Source organism: Crocodylus siamensis, chromosome 6 (assembly GCF_052110815.1).
Source record: "Crocodylus siamensis isolate JL-2025a chromosome 6, ASM5211081v1, whole genome shotgun sequence".
In the NCBI taxonomy this organism is placed as follows: domain Eukaryota; kingdom Metazoa; phylum Chordata; order Crocodylia; family Crocodylidae; genus Crocodylus; species Crocodylus siamensis.
The window spans coordinates 30567399-30587948 of NC_143400.1; the positions used below are offsets into that span (position 1 = coordinate 30567399).

The 20550-nt window shown below is 56.2% G+C and overlaps 1 protein-coding gene across 4 annotated transcripts in view; it reads left to right on the forward strand.

Annotated features, from left to right (window-relative positions):
* Nucleotides 1-20550, forward strand: part of TET3 (tet methylcytosine dioxygenase 3) — a 119902-nt gene that overhangs the window by 79312 nt on the left and 20040 nt on the right. For all 4 annotated transcript variants that reach the window (XM_090051077.1, XM_090051075.1, XM_090051076.1 and 1 more), the window contains 3 exons: nt 82-2716; nt 13156-13246; nt 18309-18402. In XM_090051077.1, the coding sequence (XP_089907203.1) occupies nt 82-2716; nt 13156-13246; nt 18309-18402 (2820 nt within the window). The remainder of the gene's footprint in view (nt 1-81; nt 2717-13155; nt 13247-18308; nt 18403-20550) is intronic.

Sequence of the window (20550 nt, forward strand, 5' to 3'; positions counted from 1 at the left end):
ACCCTTGGGAGGGTCTGGGTCCTTGTAATCAGGGAGCTCTGTGGGTATTTGCTCACTCTCCTCCTCTCTCTCTTCTCTCAGACAGGTTCAGAGGGCAACTCAGTTGATGGACCCACAAGAGGCCAAATGGAAGAAGGGCCAGTCAACTATGTTGAAGAAAGAAGGTTGAACGAAGGCCAGGGGCTCAGCGTGGTGAATGGCGGGAGCCAGCAGGCCGGGGCAGGTGCCATGCTAATGGAAGCGAGTGGGTGGCTCGGCAGTCCACCAGTGGCCCCTACCTCCAGCGAGAAGGCCAAGTGGGAGCGGGCATCAGTGCCGGCCCCGGGTCCGGGGGACGCCGGCAGCAATGCCAACCTGGAGGATGCGCGGAACCTGGTGGCTTTCTCGGCGGTGGCTGAGGCCATGTCTTCCTATGGGATGCCGGCCTCAGGGTCCCCATCACTGCTGAGCATGCAGCTGTACGAGAAGTTCAATTCTGAGATGAGCCGAGGAGGGCCGGGAAAGCCCACGCTGCCCCCGTCCCCCGATGGTGTCACCCGCGGCGAGGACCTGAAGGCACTCAAGGCTGCCCTGACCCTGGCCAAGCACGGCATGAAACCCCCCAACTGCAACTGCGATGGCCCCGAGTGCCCCGACTACCTGGAGTGGCTGGAGCAGAAGATCAAGTCAGCCATCGGGGACGAGCAGAGCCCACGGTCCCAGCATGTCAGTGAAGCCCACCAGCTCCCAGACCAAGGTGCTATTCTTAAACAGGTGCCTGCAACAGAGGAGGTGCTAAAGCCATGCCCTTCTGACAGCCTCCCCTTTTCCCCAAGTGCACTGAGCATCGCCAAGGAAAAGAACATTAGTCTCCAGACAGCCATCGCCATTGAGGCCCTCACCCAGTTGTCATCCACCCTCCCCCAGCCAGCCAGAGAGGTGCCGGCCGCTTCCAACAGCCCCTTGCCACCTGCAGCGTTCACCTCCAAGGACCAGCTGGTGCGGGCATCTCCCTTCTGCCCTGATGAAGCCCGGGGACTGGCCACCCCCAGCAGGGAACGGTCTCCGAGCCAAGCAACACCCCCCTACGGAGGGCAGAAGGTGTTCCAGGCACCATTATCCCTGGCACAGCCTCCATGGCCAGCCGAGGATGCCCGCTGCCTCCTGGAGCGCAGCACCCTCCGGGAGTCTGCGGGTCTCTTCCCCACCTCCACTTCCACCCCGCCGAAGCCCGAGTTCCCCGAGCCGTGGGGCGAGGAGGCGAAGACGAAGAACAGCTTGTGGGCTCTGGACTCCACCCCACCAACCAGTGACCCCATGGCTGAGCTGGAGCAGCTGCTGGGCAACACCGATGATTACATCAAGTCGGTGTTCAAGCGGCCCGAAGTAATGCCCAACAAGGCAAAAGCCATCAAGCTGAAACAGGAGCCGCCTGACCCGGCCCTGAAGAAGGAGTCCGGGGCTGGCTACCCCAAGCCAGTCACTGGCCAGCACTTATCCCAGCTGCTGCAGGATGCGGATTTTCACAAGAAGACCCAGCTGGTGCTGCAGCAGCACCTGCATCACAAGCGCAGCCTCTTCCTCGACCAGAACCTGTCACAGCCAGGCCCACCGGAGCCACCACCCCACTGGTGGGCCCCTGGCTCCCCAGCCCTGGTGTCCAAGCCATCTGAGAAGCAGGCCAAAGAGAAGAAGAAGAAGGTGCAGCCAGACAAGGCACCCCAGATAAAACCACTCCGCAAGCAAGTCCAGATCAAGAAGCCCAAGCAGAAAGACTCTCAACCACTCTTCCTGCCCCTGCGGCAGATCAGCCTCGAAGGCTTCCGCGTGGCCCCCACCCCCGAGCCCCCCGTGGAAGAGATGCAGACTGAGCCGCAGCCACCCAGCACCCCCCTCAGGCCGCTGCCTTTTGCACTACCCGTTTCTGGTGCTGCCGCTGCGCTGTCTCCGCTGCATAAGCTACTTGGCGACGGAGGAGGCCAGGCGCCTGACTCTCAGGGAAGGTGCGCTCCCGGCCATGGCAGCCCGGAGGAGAGCCATTGTCAGGGGCTGGCGGGCCAGCCTGCTCTGCCCGGTGCTCCCGTTGCCAGCTCGGCGCCCTGCTGCGTGACCACCACCTCCGGTCCTGGGCCGGATGAAGCTGCCCACAAGCCCTTACCCCCAGGCGAACCCCAGAACTCCATCATGGTGGACGACAAACTGGAGGAACTGATTCGGCAATTTGAGGCAGAGTTTGGGGAGAACTTCAACCTGCAGAATCCCGAGCTCCCGGCTCCGGTGGCTGATGGGTTGCTGGCCCAGCCTCCCTGCCACACATGTTCTCAGACCCCGGAGCTGCCAGGAGGCTCTGACGCAGCCCCCCAAGTGCCAGCCACCAAGGAGGAAGCGCCGCCCCTCACCAGTGGTCCTGACCCAGGGCTAACAAGCTTTTCCCTCTCGCCTGGGAAGGGGCAGCATTTGGAGAGCGCCTTTGCAGCGAGGTCGCCCAAGCAGATAAAAATCGAATCTTCTGGTGCTATAACCGTGGTTTCAACCACTTGCTTTTACTCTGAGGAAAGCCAAAACACGGATGCCGACGATGTGGACGGGACCCCGACCAAGGACGACGTGCCGCTCACGCCCACCCTCAGTGGATTCTTGGAGTCTCCGTTGAAGTACCTGGACACACCGACTAAAAGCTTGCTGGACACCCCAGCGAAGAGGGCTCAGGCGGAGTTTCCCACCTGCGACTGCGTGGGTGAGTAAGACACTTTCCTTCTGTCTTATGCGGGCTTGACGTGGCTCCGTTGGGAGAGGGATTTGAGCTGGGCATAAGGGTGGCACTCGCCCAGAGGCGTGTGAAGCTGAGGGAGACAGAGAATGGATCAAATGTTGGTGCCAAGTGCCTGCTTGTCTAAGCAATGTCTGTTTCTGTCTTCAGTCCCTGAAGTAAACCCTCTGAAAACTGTGTGTATGCCAGAGGCATTAGCTGCGTGTCTCTGGTGATCTTGTCGGAGCCCCATGCTCATAGCTTTCTGACATGAAAGGCTGTAGGACTGATGGCATGGTGAGACATGTGTGATGTGGTGTCTGGGATCAAAACGCCAAATGCTCTGTTTCCACGTGAAGAGCAAGTTGAAGTGGGGTGCCTTCATTCCCAGCTCCTGTCCAGAAGGCAGAAGTGGCATACGTATATTTGGAGTGCGCCAGGCTGCAGCTCCTGGACCTCCTCTTTGAGGTTCTGGCCACAGATGGCGTGTTTATGCATGCCCCATCTGTGGTCCCACCAAGTCCCAGGACCTCCTGGTCAACCTCTTCCAGGCCTTGGCTCAGCTGGCCATATGCTTGACCAGGAAGGAGGCTTTGGCCAGGAGGGTCCCTGGGGATCTTCCTCTCCCTACTCCAATCCTGTCTCTGGGCAGAGCACCACTGGGCAGTGTCTGCTGGCTCCTAAGCTGTGTTTGAGAGCCAGTGGGCACTGTCCGGGGGGACTCTGCTCAGCGTCCCCATCTGGTGTACTTGTTTTAGCTCTGTAACCTGCACTCCCACCCTGTTTTTGCATTTTTTGTCCCCTGGCATCAGTTGTACCTTCCTTTAGTAGCTCCCTTCTCCAGTAGCCTCCCCATTTGGTGGAAGCTAACATGTTCTGTGCTGGGCTAAGCTCACGGCCACAGAAAGGAACAAATAGGCCAGATGGCAGAAGTCAGGGTCCAGGGACCACTGTTGTGAGGGTTTGATGGGTGACCTGGAGTGCTGGGCCTCAGGATGGCTTTCTGACTGAACTGCGGCAAAAATAGTTGGACCAGTGTGAATTGAAATTGTGTGTGTGTTCATGTGTCTGTGTGCAGGCACGTGTGTCTGCATGTGCATGTGCACATGCTTTCTCTGCCCACCCCAGAACCCTGGTAAAGCTGTTCTGCCAGTCACCATGTGCATGGGATAGATGGGATGTTGATGCATATAGGGTTAAAAGCTTCTGGTTTTGTTGAAAATAAGGAAAAAAAAAAACCCCAGAAAGAAATTTGCTTCTATCCGGTCAGAGCTTAGAAGACAGCCTCCAGTACGTGTGCCTGTCACGTTCCTCATGGGATGCTAATAAAAGCAGATCGCCTATTTAAAAGGTAGTGAGACTGATCGTGGCAACCCCATCAAAGCCCACCAAAGTAAGCCAGCTTTTCCCCAGCCCCTGGGGCCTGATTCTCAGAAGGGCTGAGCCTCCCTGGCTCTCGTTGGCTTCAGTTTGAGGTGAGAGTGCTCAGCCTGGCTCTCTGGTGCCTTTAGTTGGAGGGTTTGACCTTGGAGACACCCTCAGAGGATGTTCTGTGAAAGTTTGGGGAGTCAGGCTTGGCGGAGCCTTTCCTGGTTCAGGGCATAAACCTTCAAGCCTTTCCTGCTTGAGGGCATAAACCATGTGTCTGTCAAGATTGGTATAGCTGGCATTGAGGGGCTGGTTTTGTATAACACAGCACTCTGGGATCTGAATTAGCACTGGATTTGCCCTTGTGAGGAGGCCATCCTGGGCAGCCATGCAGGTTGGTTGCTTGTTTGCAGAGGGTGCCCATGTGTTTCAACATGGTTGGACCTGGGGAGACTTCTGCCATAGGAACAATGTTGGCCAGCCCTGCAAGAGGTGGGTGGAAGGGGGTACTTAGAGGCACCTATAGAGCGCAGGGGTCCAGGAGAGGGCCAGTGGGCATGGGGGTCAGGAGCTGGGAACGATAGTAAGGTTGAAGTAAGGGGTCTGGAAGATGGAATTGAGCAGAGGCTGCCACTGCAAGCAGTCTTCTGCTTAGGGACTGTGCTCTGGTGCTTGAACAGGCAAGGCACTGGGAAAAGGGCAGAGAAGTCCCTCCTCCTGCCTCCAGTCTGCCTTTCCTCTCCCCTGCTGAAGTCCTTGTGCCCTGGACATTGCCAGAGGGAGGCGGTTGCCTGGCTGGTTCAACCAGCGGCAGCAGGATGAACTTCCTTGGGCTGCGCTGCCATCCAGAGCTCATCGCCACCAACTGGAAGTTGCCAGGGACCTTTGGCCTGGGCCTCTGCATGGGGCAGTGAGCACAGGGCCTGAATGCCCCAGAGGTCCCCTCGGGGTGGGGGGGCCATCCTGTTTGGGAGCGCCTCTTTGGCACCTCTTCTAAACCAGGGCTTTGTTCTCTGGGCTCTTGCTTGGTGCAGCAGGTGGAAGCTGGAGCAGCGGCAGGCCTGTCTCTCCAGCCACACGAACCTGCACCACTGTCTTGTCCATGCGCCCATGCAGGTTGACTTCTTGGTAGCGTCTGCTACCTCCTGTCACTCCTCTGCTGGCACTGAGGGCCTGTCCAATGTCCTGCATTTCTTTTAAACCTTCCTGTGGCCCTCTGGTTTGCATTTTACATCCCAGGGATGAGTGGATCCTTTGGCCCCTCTCCCCATTGAGGGGTCTGACCTTCTCTTCCTCTGGGCTTCTTCTGCCTCACGGTTCATAGCCACTTTTCCCCAGCATCCAGCAAACAGAACTGCGGGGGAGGAATTTGGGGTTTGCTGCAAGCCACAAAAACCTGCTGGCAGAACCTCCCCCGCATTTGAGTGGGACTTGGCCGCCAGCCAGCCTCAAGTTGAACTTTATTAGCTGGGCTGATTATTAATTATTTATTTGCTTGCAAATTGCGCCCGTAATTACCCCGGACGGCACCAAGCCCCTGAAAGGGAGCTGCCAGCCTTTGTGGAGTGCGGATTGAACCAAACTCTGTTGCGCCTCTGTTGCCAGGAAAGATTTGGGTTTCTCTCTCTTTTTTTTTTTTTTAAGAGAAAAGGCGGTGAGAGAAAAACAATTAAGGAGGAGTCAGGGCTCTGTGCTTTATTAGGTGTCTGTGCTGTTAGACACTGTAATAAAATCAGACTTCGCTGCATGTCACTTATTGATCTCTGTCTGGACAGCTGCAGCCCAGCTGAGATGTGCTTTCTCCTTGCGTTGGCTCCCGGCCAGGTAGACATGATGGGAATAAAAATTAGGGCTGGGAAAGGAGAAGGAAGAAAAAGCCAACTCAGCCTCAGCCCCCTGCTTATCTCAGGCACCTTCCGAGCTCCACGAGCTCCATGGAGAGCTCCCTGCCAGGAGAGCGAGTTCTTCAGGTTTCCCTTAGGCCTTCAGGCCAGCTCGGGCAGTCCAAGTAGCTGCTTCCAGCCGGGGGGCCGAGTCCCCTGCGATGGGATCTCCACACTTCGGCAGGCCTCGCCGAGCTGTGGGTGCTTCCTCGTTCCCCGTCACGGTGCTGTTCTTGAGCACTGTAGCCGAGCCAGGATGTAGGGACATCCTATGGCAACATTAATCCGCAAAAGGATGGAGAAGTTGAGAGCTCCAGGGTCCACCTGTCCCCAGCAGCTGAATCCTCTGAGGGCCCTGGCTGCAGGGTCTTGCTCCTTTGCTTGTGGTCATGCTGCTGGTCATAGAAACTTGGCCCCATCATCAGAGAGGCAGAGCCTGGGTATTTTTGCCTTCCTCTGTAGGACGACAGCCCTCTTCTCTGGATCTCTTCAGTGTATTTTAACAGCCTTCTCTGTCTGTGCCGGGTAGGAGATGGGCTGTGCCCTCATCCCTCTGCCATATCCAGGGCAAAGCTGGCTGTGTTGGAAGTTTTGGGCCTGGTAGTTGTAGGAGAAGGTTGTTTGCAAAGAGTTTCTGGGCAGGTTAGACAGACACCGGGCTGGGATGGTGTATACTGGGAGGATCCTGCCTTGAGCAGCAGGCTGGACTAGATGTGGCTGCCCGATGGCCCTGCCAGCCCGGCTCTTGCATGAGTCTGCCTCTGCTGGTTCCTGCTGCAACAGCCAGCGAGCGGTGGCCAGGAGGCAGGAGTAGGTTCCTTGTGGGGGCCACTGCGGTTCCTGTCCCTTCCCTTGGAGGTGCCAAGTCCCTGTATGACTCAGGTATGTGATAGCAGAAAGCTGCAATCACTGCTAGCTACTCCGTAGCTCTGGTTCATGGGCTTCTCTCCTCTCCTGCAGTCATACCATTGGCATCTAGTCTTCTGGCGTTCAGGGCTCAGTCGCCTCTGGGACCTACCCCTAGGGCTTCAGGGCTTTTCCTTCCCGAATGTGTCGTGCTTCCCTTGGGAGCTGAACCCCTCTGCATGCTATCCCTGCTCTCTATCCTAGTCCTAGAGCTCTGGGGCTGGGGAGCTATGCGCCTGCTTCTGGGCTGGTAGCCTGGAGTGCCAGTTACTTCAGACTGGTGGAAAGCGGGTGCCTGAGGGGTAGCATAGGGATGAATGGGGGTCTGGCACTTCTGTGGGCTGCTACTCCTAGGATCATGTCCTTGCGGGGTGTTGGCCTTGAGTGCAAGGAGCAGACACACAGACGCCCCTGCCCAAGATGCAGCAGCCTCTGGCAATCAGAAGGGGGAAGGAGATGGAAGACCCCAGTGCAGGGAGAACTGTAGATGAGTCCCCCCAGCTGCAGTGAGCTGTTGCACAGATAATGAATGGCTCGGGGCCAGCTTAGGCTCTCAGTTGTGCCCCCATCAGCCTGGAATAACCCCCCCACCTTGGAGAGCAGAATCCGGCCCTTTGCCAAACCCCCCATCCCACCGCGAGCCAAGACACGCTCCGGTCTTAGCAGCTCAGCAACAGCGTGAGGCAGCCCATCTCCCTTGGCAGCATCCGGCAGAGACAATTGCAGACAAGCGCAGCCAGCATGGAGGGGGCAAGGCAGGGCAGACGGCTGAATTGCAACGAGCGTGGGAGCTTGAGGGGAGCAGGTGGGGTGGGGGGGAAGGGGGCTGCGTGCCAGGCCGCGTCTCTCGGCATAGAGTCTCTCTGCACAACTCATCGAGATGCACAGTTCTCAGCCGGCCCAGGCAAACCCCGTTGCAGCGGGGGGGTGGCTGTATAGCAGAGGAGTGTGTGATGACTTGGTTGCAGAGCCACAGGGCGCTGGCTCAGAGCTGGATCCAGCTGAGCCACAGAGCTGGGCCCAGCTGAAACACGCGCCTCTGAAGAAACACCTGGACCTGTTACTACCCTGGTTGTGTGAGTGGATGAGATGAGGGTGGAGTGGGGGCTTTTGTGGGCATACCCACAACTGAGCAAAACTAAACAGTGGGTATCCATTACCAGAAGCCCAAATGGAGGAGGAAGAATAATACTGGGGACCAGAGTTACATGATGGTGCCAATCACCATGTGATACATGCACACATGTGTGTAGCTCCTACGAGCTGGATCTGGTTCTGGGCTGATACCACAATCCATCATTATAAAGTTATAGCCTCTAATTAGTGACATGACCCACTCAGTGGGGGGAGCAAGCAGATATCACCTAGCCCAGTGTCCTGGTGCTCTGAGCTCTCTGACAGAGGCTTCCTCTGTGGCTGTGGACCAGCCTCTTGCCCGCTCCATTTCCCTTGTGGGGAATAATCCCTGCAGCCCAGGAGGTGGTCCATGGGGTGGGCTCTGTGGTTGTGAAGTGCTAGAGCCCTGGTCCCAGTTGGCAGCCTGCAGCCTCAGAGGATGGATTCCTTTCGGGGCTGGAACAGGCCTTTCCTGGAGGTGCCCGGTGCAAGAGACACGCTGTCTTCTCTATGCCCCCGACAGTCCCCCGTCGATCCCGTGCAGCTCAGCTGGCTGGGACACAGTGGTGCAGGGCCATGGTTCCTGCCTGTCCTTGTTCAGGGCAGCACCTGGCATGCAGCCCCAGCTCTCTTCCCTGCCTCCCGGTAGGACTGGTGGGCACACTCCTTGTCATCCCTGTGCGGTGACCTTAGATTGTGTCATGGGATGAAGACACTGCTGGCCACCCTGTGCTGCCTGGTAACAAAATGCAGTGCATCTCCCTCCAAGCCCATGTTTTTCACCTCACTCTCCCTGCACTGGGGGCATGCCTTTTCCTTACCCCCGGCTCTGCACCGGCTCCTGTGTCCCGGCTGAACAGTGAAGCCAAATGGGCCTCCAGCTCCAGGGAGCATTCTGAAGAGCTGCTCTGTCCTGGCTGAGAGGTTGCTTGGAGGCATGACACAAAGAGATGTCACTGTTGAAGAGGATGAGAGCAGAACCCCAATGGTGACCTCCCCCAGGCGAGAGGGTCCTCCATGGTCCCTTGCCAAGGCCTGTCCTTTACCCCATAGCCATTTACGCAAGCGTTAAGCCCTGGGTGACTGGGGACTTAGACTTTAACCAGAGAAGCACAAGAGAAGCCAAAGCAAGTGTCTATGAACCATACACTAACACCAGCGTATTGGGATATTACTAACCAGACCGCATTGCTGGCCACAGCCACATCCAGCAGAGAGTACGCGGCTATCCACGGTGCTGGGCAGCGAGGTCTTGGGCCCCGCAGAAATCATCCTCGTAGCTGAGGCCACGTCCAGACTCTCGTGCCTATGCCTTTGTGGGGAGGAGCAGTACGGTTTGGATTCATGTTTCTGTGTTTCTGTCCCTGTCCCCATGGTAATGGTCTCTTGGAATCAAACAGGGAGCAGGGAAGCTCTGAATCACAACCTGTCACCATTGTTTGAGGACAGGGTCATCACCTGTCCCACTGGCCCAGCTTCTTAACGTAGTGACTTGAAACGGTCCCACGTAACCCACCTTTCTCACATGCCAGTCTTCCTCATGATGCAGGCTGGACTGCTCTGGGATCAGTCTGTCTGCGAGAAGGAGGGTAGTGACGCATCTAGCCCCCAGCAGTTTGGGGCCTCAGGACTCTCCAACACAAGACTTGGGGCAATGGACAAGCTCCGTGCTTGTGGCTCAGTTCCATGTGATGCCCCACGGATGCACAGCATCATCTGGGTACCAACTCCTGTTCTGCAAGCACCAGACTGCAGCCTGTCACCCATGAGCCGGGCTCTGCCACGGGCAAGCATTCGCTATGTCTTTTTAATGATCTCCGTATTGGCTCTTTATCCCGTCAATAGTCCAGTGCTGCCTCTGAGCATGGTTGGAGCCAGAGCCAGGACAGGCAGGCTTCAAAGAAAAGAAAGCTGGGCAGCTGCGTTTACACTCAATGGAGCAACCAAAAGAGCAAATCACATTAGCAGCAGCTTGTGAAGGAAAAGAGCCAGCCGGGATCCTGGCCCTTGTCGCAGCCCAGTTGCTGTTTGTTCCAAAAGGGAGAGGGCAGCACGGCAGATAAGCCACCAAGGTGGCCTTGGCAGCAGAAGGACAAAGTCCCTGGCTCTCCCCTGACTGCCGTCTGTGAAGGCTCATGTCTAGAATAACTGAGTAGTATTGAAGGGGGTGAAGTGCTGGGAGGCCGTAGGGCCAGATCCTTCCACCTTCAGCACCTCTTAGCTGGAATGGGTTGTCGAACTAAGCTGCCCTACTTGTGTTCAAACCACCCAGGTCCTTCCACTTTATGGGATATCTGTAAACAGCAGCTGACACCGGGGTCTCCTTCCGGTGCTCCTTTGTGCTTGTTCTTGGCCTCTGCGGTGGGAGGTGAGTCCTGGTTGGGGGCTCTCTGGGGATTGTTTCAAGGCCAGGGGATCGAATTTTGGAGCAAAACACTCATTCAAGTTATAAGGGAAAGCACTTGACCATGCGTCAGTTGCCCTACAGTAACAGCTCATGTGCTCGCTCTTATCCCACAGTAAGTGAATGCAAAGCTGGGGTGGCTTACTCTTCTTCCGCCGGGAGCTAGGCTTAGAGCACAGCCTGAGGAAGCCGAGGTGCAGCGAACTGTCCATCTGCTCAGACCGTATGAGCTTGTACAGCGCTGTGCTCACGTAGGAACTTCCAAGTGTCACAGTGCTCTGGATGAGGACATTGATTTCTTTTTAAAACACATTTACTTCTAAAGAGTTGCAACCTTGAAGTAGCCAGATTTCATGCCTAGGGCAGAAGGGAACCATGTGGGCAAAGAAACGATGTTGGGGTTCGTATCTATACAAGAAGTGGCAGGGATACAATTCTAAAACTAGACTAGGGGCTTTTCATGGCCCCATTTGCGGGTGCCCAGATCTAAAGGCCCAGAAGGGGAGGAGACATTCAGACAGCGCCGCTCCCCCTTTCCCAGAGAATCTGGGACCTGGAAGGCAACTCATGTTGGATGACCAAGAAACGAAGCGCTCGGCATCCAAGAATCTCAGCCTTCAAGACTGCTCCAAAACAAACAGAAACCCAACATCCGAGTGATGCCGGGAGCCAGGAGAGCACTGCATTTGGCCGCAAGCTCCTGAAACCCAAGAACCTCGGGTTCATCTTCCTTTCCGAGAGGCGGCGGAAATTAGTAAGACGGGGACTGTGGCCAAGTTGGGAAGAAAGGAAAATACAGAAAGATTGGCTGAGACGGGGGCTGGAAATCAGCGCCAAAATGTGTTCATGCTTTGCAAATCTGTGGGAGTTCTGAAGGATGTGTCCAGGCCAACTGTCCCCGGTTGGGAACATTTGCTCTGAGTTAGGCAGGTGGAGAGCGTGGAGGTCAGTGTGGTAATCCCATGCAAATTTGTACATGGCTCCCCCTAGTCCCTCAGGAAGGGGCATCCTCCTCCTTGTGGGATCCAGCTGCCCCCACTCCTTTTCTCATAGAAGGCATTACAGGGGGGGCAGAGCTGAAACCTGCTCGCATGGAAACCTTCCAACAGAGCAGCATTTGTTTGCAGCGAAGTGAAAAAGAGGCTTCCCAAAGCTGTGCCCCGATTCATTTGGATGGCCCAGGACAATGCTCCCGTTGGCGCCCGTGCCAGCCAGCTGGTTGGGGTGCCAAGTGTCGCACCGCTTTGGGTTGGCTGCCCTGTCTTTTCAGCTGAGCCCTGTGCTGCCTGTGCTCGGCTGCTCATTGCGCTCCGGAAAAGGAAGCAATTTGCAGCCTCTCTTTCGGAAGTAGGAAATAGAACTTGGAGCAGGAAACGGAGCCACAGACGGTCTCTCCAGACCTGAACGATCCCAGTGCTTGGACTCTCCCTGCAGATCTAGGCACTTGGCTGAAGGCAGCGGGGAGAAGGAATTAGGGGAGGCTGATGGATGGATCCAGCAAGGTGCCTGGCAGCATGCTTGGCTTGGGAGCGATCCCTAGAGTTGGCTTGAGCTTGGCCTTTTCCTCTTGCTGGGCCATTTGGTGTTGAAGTGGCTATGATGTACCATATTTCCCCACATACAACATGCTTTGGAATAAGATATGCCCCTTGCTGTTGAAAGGCAGCATGAAGAAATGATCTCTCCTGGTAGCAAGTAATTATGTAGCAGCAGCAGCAAGGGAGCTGAGGCTGCTCAGTCGTGTGCCCTCTATAGATCACATGCAGATTTGACTTTTGCTTTTGCCCTGCAAAAGCTTATGCAGCAGAAACCCTTACTGTCGTATTTCTTTGCTTATAACATGGACTCCCAAGTACCAGCAGCTGGAAAGGATCAGGGAAATAAGTCAGATTGTAATGGACTTGAATAGTTTTAACATGCATTGAGCATAATCTCTCATCCTTTGTCTTCCTTAATCTACATATTTCTCTCTCTATCCTAATCTTCTGTGCTCTCTAATACATGTTTTTTTACTGATTTTCTTCCTCATACTAGTGTAAAATCGGTGACTGTGATATCCCAGCCATCGGTCGTAGGTCTAGAATACCGCTTAATTCATCCTCCAGGGGCTGGGCCCTTGAATTTACAGTAGATATTAGGTTCCCTAATGTAAAGCATCAAATAACGTACAGTGAGCAGAAGCAGCACTGAAATGCCATTTTGGGTGTGTTGCAGAGAGGAGATACTGGAATGATTTGCAAAAGGAGCTGTCTCTTCCTTTCTCCCCGGGTGTGAGCACACACAAACACACACATGCCACCCTCCCTGCTGGCACTCTCTGTCCCGTGCCAAGAAATGAGGGTGTCACCATGGGGGAACTGGGAGCTGTAACACATGCCAAATGTTTGGCTCTCTCCAGAGAAATTCCAGGTGTCAATTATTCTATCAGGCACTTCAGAGCCAGGCTGCTGCCACTGAGTGGGCAGTGAGATGGCTCAGGGTAGGGAGGGGACCTGTTCACTCAGGGCTGCTGCCGTTATTTCTGCCCAACAAGGAGTCCCCTCGAAGCCCGTGGGGAAACAGGGCCTGTGGTAGTGGGTAAGGGTGGCAGGATATGGCCCAGTTCTGGGACAGGTTTGCATGACAGCAGCTCTGGCTGTGCAGAGATTGCCTCACTGGCCCCAAGACCCAGACTGCCCAGAGCTCCCTGCACTGGGTGCATCGGAACAAGCCCATCAATCTCCCTTCCCTCTTTTCTCTCCCTTTGACAGAACAAATCGTAGAGAAGGACGAAGGACCCTACTACACCCACCTGGGGTCAGGACCCACCGTGGCATCCATCAGGCAGCTCATGGAGGAGCGGTAAGTGGGATTCAGCCCTGGTGCCCTGCAGAGGAGGGCAGCCCTGTAAGAGTGTGCCCTACCCCTGCCCATCGCCCGCCATGGATCTGAGCATGCTGGGGCAGAGGGGAGATTATAGGGGCTTTCAGCTCCCCCTGGTGGTCCTGCTGCAGCTTATGTGCCAGCATTTGGGGTCTCCTTTGGCCCCCCCGGATGTTGCCCATGGGGTTGGTGTGATGAAAGCATCTGGGGGAAAGCTTCCCCCCATGTCCCAGACACAGAAGGGCTGTTCTTTTGTGGCAGGTGAGCCTCCTACCGCCTGCTCCCAGCCACCACATTTCTGCAGCTTCTGTGTCTGCAGCAGGAGGTCCCTTTAAGGCAGCCAGGTGTGCAAGGGACAGCCTTGCCCTGCTGGAAGATTATAGTCAAGGAGCCTTTAAAAAGTCCTGCCAGCCTTGTCTAGACACGGGGTGTCCTGGGGATGCCCTTGCCAGGCCCCTGCCTTGGGCAGAGGCAGAGCAAATGTGGGGAGTTGCAACTGGGTGGCAGTGACCTGGTCAGTGTGGTTGGCTGCAACCAGCCAGGTTGGGCTGGAGCATGCCCCTTGGCCCCCGGGGCTGGAGGAGACGAGGGCATTCGCGTGCTGCCCTGGTGTCTGTCAGTGAAGCTTGGCCGCTCCACATGGGCTGGGAATGAAGCTTGCATAATGAGACGGATCAATTCCCATCCACAGTCAGCACTGCAGCCACCATCCAAAATAACCAACCAAGGCCAAGGCAGACCCTTGTGCACTGACTGTTCCTCACCGTTGCTGGTGAATCCTTGGAGTTGGTCACCGGTCCCACTCGACTGCTGGTGCTGTTTCAGCCTGAAGGGCGATTCCCAAGAGCTTGGCCTGGTCCAGGCTCTTAGCTCCCAAGTAACAGGACACCCTAGGGGAACGGGTGAGCTCATGGACGGCCAGATCCTGGTCTCAGTGACCTAGGTGGAGTCCTGGAGTCCAGGGTTGCTCCCAGGGGCAACGAGGATCGGGGTCTAGGTGCTGTTAGATCCTGCAGTCCAAGGTAGGCATGCATGGGGGAGAGAATCTGAATTTACTTGTGGTGGTGGATAGGGTGCTTCTGCAACCCGGGGGTTGTATGAAAGGCAAGTGGGCCTGCTGGAGTACATTTGACCCTGTGAGACACTCTTGGAGTGGCTTTTGTTCAGTGGGGGAAGAGCAGGAACCTCATTCAAATCAGTCTTGATTGACCATGTCCCCGTGGGGCTTTTCTTGCGGTCTGAGTAATCTGCTGTGGAAGGGAATTGAGACCAAGTTCCCTGCATGTCTGCACCTGGGCAAGCCCTGAGAGCTGTCACCACTGAGAGACCCCTCCTCTGGTTCTCTCCTTGCTCAGTCTCTTCCCTTTGCTTGGGGGTCTGTTCCCAGGAAGTTTCCTCCCTTGTGATGGCTCCTGTATTGTGGTGCTGCTCCTTGCCTTTTCCTATTGTGGCTGGGCTGGGCTACAGCTTAGTGGTTCCTGGCCTTTTTTAGAATCACGACCTGCTTTGTTAGGGTCAAGGCCTTCTCGTGAGCCTCCAGGCGCCACCTGGAAAATGCTAGCTCTTACGCTTCCACTTGTTTTGCGACTACAGAGAAATACGAGAGCTGTTCTTTTGTTGCAAAGAGCTCAGCCAGCCCACAGCAGGGCTGGGTGGTTTTGACACCCTGAACTCCCCTACCTGAAGCTCTGAGTTGATTTTGTGAAGCGTGTCTAAGTGTCAGCCTACTGAACAGGGCTGATCTCGAGGCCAGTATCTCAGCGGCAGGGGCCAGAGCTGCTGGTTGGTTTGGTTGGGGTATGCCCTCAGGCAGTTGTCTGTTACAAATCCCCCAACCCCATCCATCCCTGCTGCCATGGCTCTGACCTCATGGGCACAGCACAGCGCATGGCAGGGCGGGAACTCCCTGCATTGGACAAGCTGGTTTAGTTCAAAGGTCACTGTCAATGGTGGATTGCTACAGAGACGGGATGGGATTGTTCTGAAGCTTTCAGGGTCAGGTCCTGTTCCTCACTGAGGAGCCTCTGTGTCTTAATCCACCCTGTAGGACAACGCACACAGAAGGTGGTTCCTGCTCGTGGCTTTTTGCGGCTCTCTGTCAGGCGCTGATGGAAGTGTGGTGCCCAAGTCATGGTTTCTGGGGCCTCATGGAGTGTGGGGAAGGATGTCATCGTGACACTTCAGTGCCAAAGGGCAACTCAGATGTCTGGAGGTGGTATCAGATGAGCCTTGGTGCTGATCTGACTTCTGTTCCCACCTCTCAGTCAGCTCCACTTGTTTCTCCCTCTGTTGCTGGGGGGACAAGGGGTTGGAAAGACCAGACTAGAGTCCCCACCCCTTCTGTAGCTTTCCTACCAGCAAAGCTGAGAGCCTATGAATTGCAAACCCACCAATATGTCCTTTGCTTGTATGTCCTTTGCCTGCGGCTCGCCCTGGTCACAGGCCCGGAGCAGAGAGTGGGTTCTCCAGCTCTGTCCCAGCAGGGGAAGCATTGGTGTCTCCTGGCTTTATTTGGTGAGGCAGGAAATTGTGAGGCAGCAGGAAGCTGCTGCCAGTCGCCCTTTGGCCCCCAGCCCTCTTTGAAGCCTGTCACCTGGGATATGTCTGTCCTGAGGACTGCGAGCTCCCCTGCCGTGCGGGACAGCTGATTGATAGCCTCGGCGTGGAACACGTGCACTCCCTGCTGCCTCTCCAGGCAGATTCGGTCATCCAGGAGGTCCTGCTTCCCCCTGCGCAGATCAGAAACATCTGGCACGGGGAGCTACAGAGGGGAGAACCCTGCAGGGCAGATGAAATGCTTCTGGTCTGGCTCTATCTCCTTGTGCTGGGGCAGGTAACAGCTGGGGCCATGCGGCAGAGAAGAGAAAGGGCAGAAGGCGAGGGAGTCAGCAGCCATTGAGCTGTCCGGTTGCCTCGTAGGGGTTGCACCTGTCAGGATGTGGTTTGGGTGTCAGGGCTAGGATTTTCAGTGCTGTCCAGCCACTGCAAAGGCAGCTGGGGGCCAGGTGAACTGCAAGAGCCCAGTGCCTCTCAGGGATGGGGAACCTGCGGCGTGGTAGACCAGGGCACTGGATAGTGTCACTTGTCTGCTGGTAGAACAAGGTCTTTGGGCTCTGCTCCCAGCTCTGCTACTGGCTGACTGTGTAGCCAACCATGGGCAAATCATTTAGCTGTCAGCTTGCCCACTGGCATCATGGGGGCTCTGCACATCCCAGAGCGATGGGACCCGCACTAGCATTTCATTATCACCGCACAGAAGTCAGGACTTGGCTGGCTATAAGCAGGTCGGTCAAAGCCATCGGAGATAGCTACAGCCGATATGGGTCTAGTGGCTGAATTGTGAGCGTTTATTACGGAGCTGCCGTGGGCCTTCGCAGAATGGGGCTCCACTGTGCCAGGTGCTAATGGACTAGACCGTCGCAGCCTAATGGACGAGGCCAAGGAAGAGTGTGCTGTGTGGGCAGCAGGGACCAGCCGTGGGCTTAGCTTTCCAATGGATCTGGCAGTCAGCGGCCACCAAGTGGCTCCAGATCAGCTGAGAAGCCTTCTCCCCTGCGCAGACCGCACGCGCAGCCCTGCTGCCCTCCCTCAGAGCAGCTGCAGCTCGACAGGCGCCAGCCCACGCCGCCGGCACAGAGCGGCAGGGCCACAATGGCCATGTGTGTGCGCTCACCCATGAACGGCAGCCAGGGCATGGGAATCCCGCGCTCCCAGCCTCTTGCTGACAAAACGCCCGGGGCCGGGCAGGCGGGCGGGTGCTGTTCCCTTCGGAGTGATGGATAGTGCCGGCTTCGCGGCCTCTCCTTTAATTAGCACTTTCAAGAAAGCTAAAGGCGGGGGGAGGGGGATTACTCTAGGCTGATTAGCTGGTGCTGGGTTGTACTGTGCTGTGTGTGTGCCAGAGGAGGGCAGGCACACAGAGACTGGCAGGGACCCCACGGACATTGCTGGGTCTGAGTGTCTGCTCTTGCACCAGTGTGGATCCAGATCTGTTCCGCCACAGGATCCCCACCAGTTGTGAAGCCACCTGGTTCTTCCCCTGGGCCTCAGCAGGGCCAGAACGCGGTATTCGAGCCCTGTGAGCCTGACTGTCCAGCATCTGGGTCCCCACTGGATTCAGTCAACGTGGGTTGGAGCCAGCTGCTTTTGTCACCCTTTGCTGCAGCTCTGAGATGAGGCCGGGTTTGTCTAGAGCCACCAGTCATGTTTTGCCCGGGCACCCACCTGTTGCCAAGCCCAGGCATTACTCATCCAGGCTGAATTTGTACCAGTGACTCAGCTCTGTGGTCTGCAGCCACCCACCCCCCTGCCGGGCTCTGTCCTGATGATGCAGCAAACCCCCAGACAGCACCGCCGCCTCTGCACCGAGTGACGTGGGGATGGGGGAAAGCAGGCATGGGAGCAACTGGTATCACAGGCCTCGGGGCTCCCAGGGACTGCTGTGACTACGAAGTCAGTGATGGGCCAGTCCCAGTGTCCCTGGCTACTTCCTCTCTCCTGACCCTTCCCATGGGAGGAGGGCAAGGGAGATTCACTAGCTGTTGCTTTCAGTGAGTGGTTGGGGGACTTAGGTGCAGAGAGGGACACATATGTCTATAGTCCGGGTGAAAAGAGCAGCATATCAGCTGGATCTCTGTCATAAGGTTACCATTGAGCTCCCAGCTGGCTCTGCAGGGGTGAATGTCACCCTTTCTGGACCGTAGTAGGAAGTTGGGGGGGTCCTGACTCATGCCTGTAGGTGAGTTACAGGGAAGATGGCTGTGTGAATAGTAAGAAACGATCTGAGCCCTAGCTGGGGCCTGGGGCCAGAGTTCTACCACTGGCTTGGTCCCTAGCCCTCTGTGTGATGTCCCTGCTCCTTCCCATGCCTCAGTTTCCCCAGCTGTAAGAGGGGGGTGGTGATACTGACCCTCTTTCCAAAGCTGTGGGGGACAGGCTGCTTTTTACACTGTGTTTGTCATGGGCAGTCAGCAGTGCAGATGTTTCCATGACATAGGCCTTGCCTCTCACCACCACTAATGGGGATGTTTCTTTCCACTAGGTACGGCGAGAAGGGCAAAGCCATCAGAATCGAGAAGGTGATCTACACTGGGAAGGAAGGAAAGAGTTCACGGGGCTGCCCTATTGCCAAGTGGGTAAGTGCTGGCCCCCCAGCTCCAGGGAAGGGAAAGGGGGTTGTGTTTTATGTCATAACGCACAGCAAGAGTGACTCCAAGTACCTCCGTTGTCTTAGCACCACCTCCATCTGCATCTCCAAGTTAGAGCACAGGCTCACCAATGCACAGGAGGGAAGAAGGGAAGGAAGAAAGGAAGGATAGATAGCAGTAGAACATCCAAGCGATGTTTGTTGTCACCTCCCCAGCTGTTTATGCCCCACTCATCACCTGGACATATGATCATCTCTCTCTCTCGCCTCCTTGGCACTAAGCACCATCCTCTTGCTTTCTCTTCCTGCTTTGAACAGGCCTGCTGGCCACAGATCAGTCCTGTTACATTTTCCACCAGCAACTCTGAAAGCCTAAAGAACCCTTTATTGGGAATGCAACCTTTTCCTAGCTCCCCACTGCACTCTTTGATGGGCACCTCCAATTCCAGGGGCATCAGGGCAGGCAGGAGCCAGGGGTCAGCTAGGGAGCTCCAGCCAAAAGGAGGGGCCTTGGTTGTTTTCTTGCATGTCTGGTGGGCAAGGTGCATTTGTACAGGAGCGATTGCTCACCCAATCAGGTCATTGGAAGTGCTCAGGGGAACGCTTTATGGGCTGGCCAAACAGGGCTTGGGAGGAGCTGTGATACTAGGTTTTCCTCCCTCTTGCAAAGTCCAAGCAGGCCAGTCTTGCTTGGAGGTAGAGGGGCCCCCTATGGTTCCCTTGGCTTAGACCGTCCTAGCTGCGAGGAGAACTAGGCCCTTCTTGTAACTAGCCTGTGCGTGGTAAATTGCTATGAGGCCTATTGCTCCCAGAGGGTTCATGCCCAGAGCCAAAGTGCTCTAAAGCTGGCAGCGGCTCAAGCCAGGATTTCTCTCTGTATTGAACGAGGCTCAGAGTGTTCCTGTCTGAGCAGTATCCAGTGCAGGGAGAGCAAATCCAGGCACCTAGCACTGGGGAGGGGGTCCTGGTACAGAGAAGGAAGGAGTGGACGAACCTCAGACTAAGAAGAAAGATGGCTTTAGCTCTGTGTTCCTGGAAACGATACAGGGCCAGAGCAGGGTATCGGGTGCCCCAGTGAATGTCTCTGCTGTCAGTGCTGCTCCTGAGATCCTGAGATCAGCAACTGGCCCCATAGTCCTCAGACAAAAGACCTCCATCTTCTCTCATGGGCACACGGACAAATCAGGAGCTGTCCCAGGGAAAGCTCCTGGAGAAGCTCCAGGGTAAGCGAGCTCGGATCCAGCCCCTGGCTTGGCCATGTCTTCCTCAGCCTTCTCATGGCAGCTCCAGCGCCAAGCCTGCGTCTCTGGGTTCCCTGGAGCACCTACTATCTAGGAGCTACCAGGAGGCCTGGTCACCTCAAAATGGGTTGCTTATCAATCTGTTTATAAGAGGCAGCACTGGGGCTGTGTCTGATACTGCACTGGGAGAGACAAAGCCGAGGCAAGGGCGTATTCCTGAAAGGGCCTAGCAGACCTCCCCAGAACCATTGGCAGGGCTGGCCTCGGCCTGCTGTGTGCTGATTAAGGGCCTGTGGCCAGCGGGGGCTCTGGAGCATCAGGTGGGAGATAACACTTGCCTGCCAGGGATCAAACGGTGTAGGGCCCCTGGGGTGGGGGCATAACGGCCAGCACAGCCTTTCCACCGTTGCTGCTGGCTGTGGTGGGCTAACATGAAGGCAGCAGAGAAGATAAGGGCTGAGGCCGGTGCTATGGGCCAGGATGGGATAATGTCTATTTTGCAGCTGGTTTGCAGAGGGGCTGGTGGGCCAGGAGAAGGGCTTCCCATGTGAGGCTTTGGCACGTGGAGCGCACAAGCTCTCCGCAGCTGCCTCCGATGGAGACCATCCTCACTATATGTCTGAGGGATGGCCCTACTGTGTGGGGCACTGTGCCACCATGGAGGTGGAGTAGAGATTCAGCTGCTCCTGTGAATCTCTCAGTGTGCGAGTCACCCAAGGTCCGTGGGCGACACTAGATTGCGGTACTGCGGGAGCTCTCCGTGTGAGGACCCACATGCCTGTCCCTGCACCGGGGCTGACTCAGTTGAAGCAGGCAGGTTCTTTTTATTAAAGCCACTTGAGTGCGCTGAAATCCTGGTTGTCCGGCCGTTGACCCCTGTCACTGTTCTGGGTTGA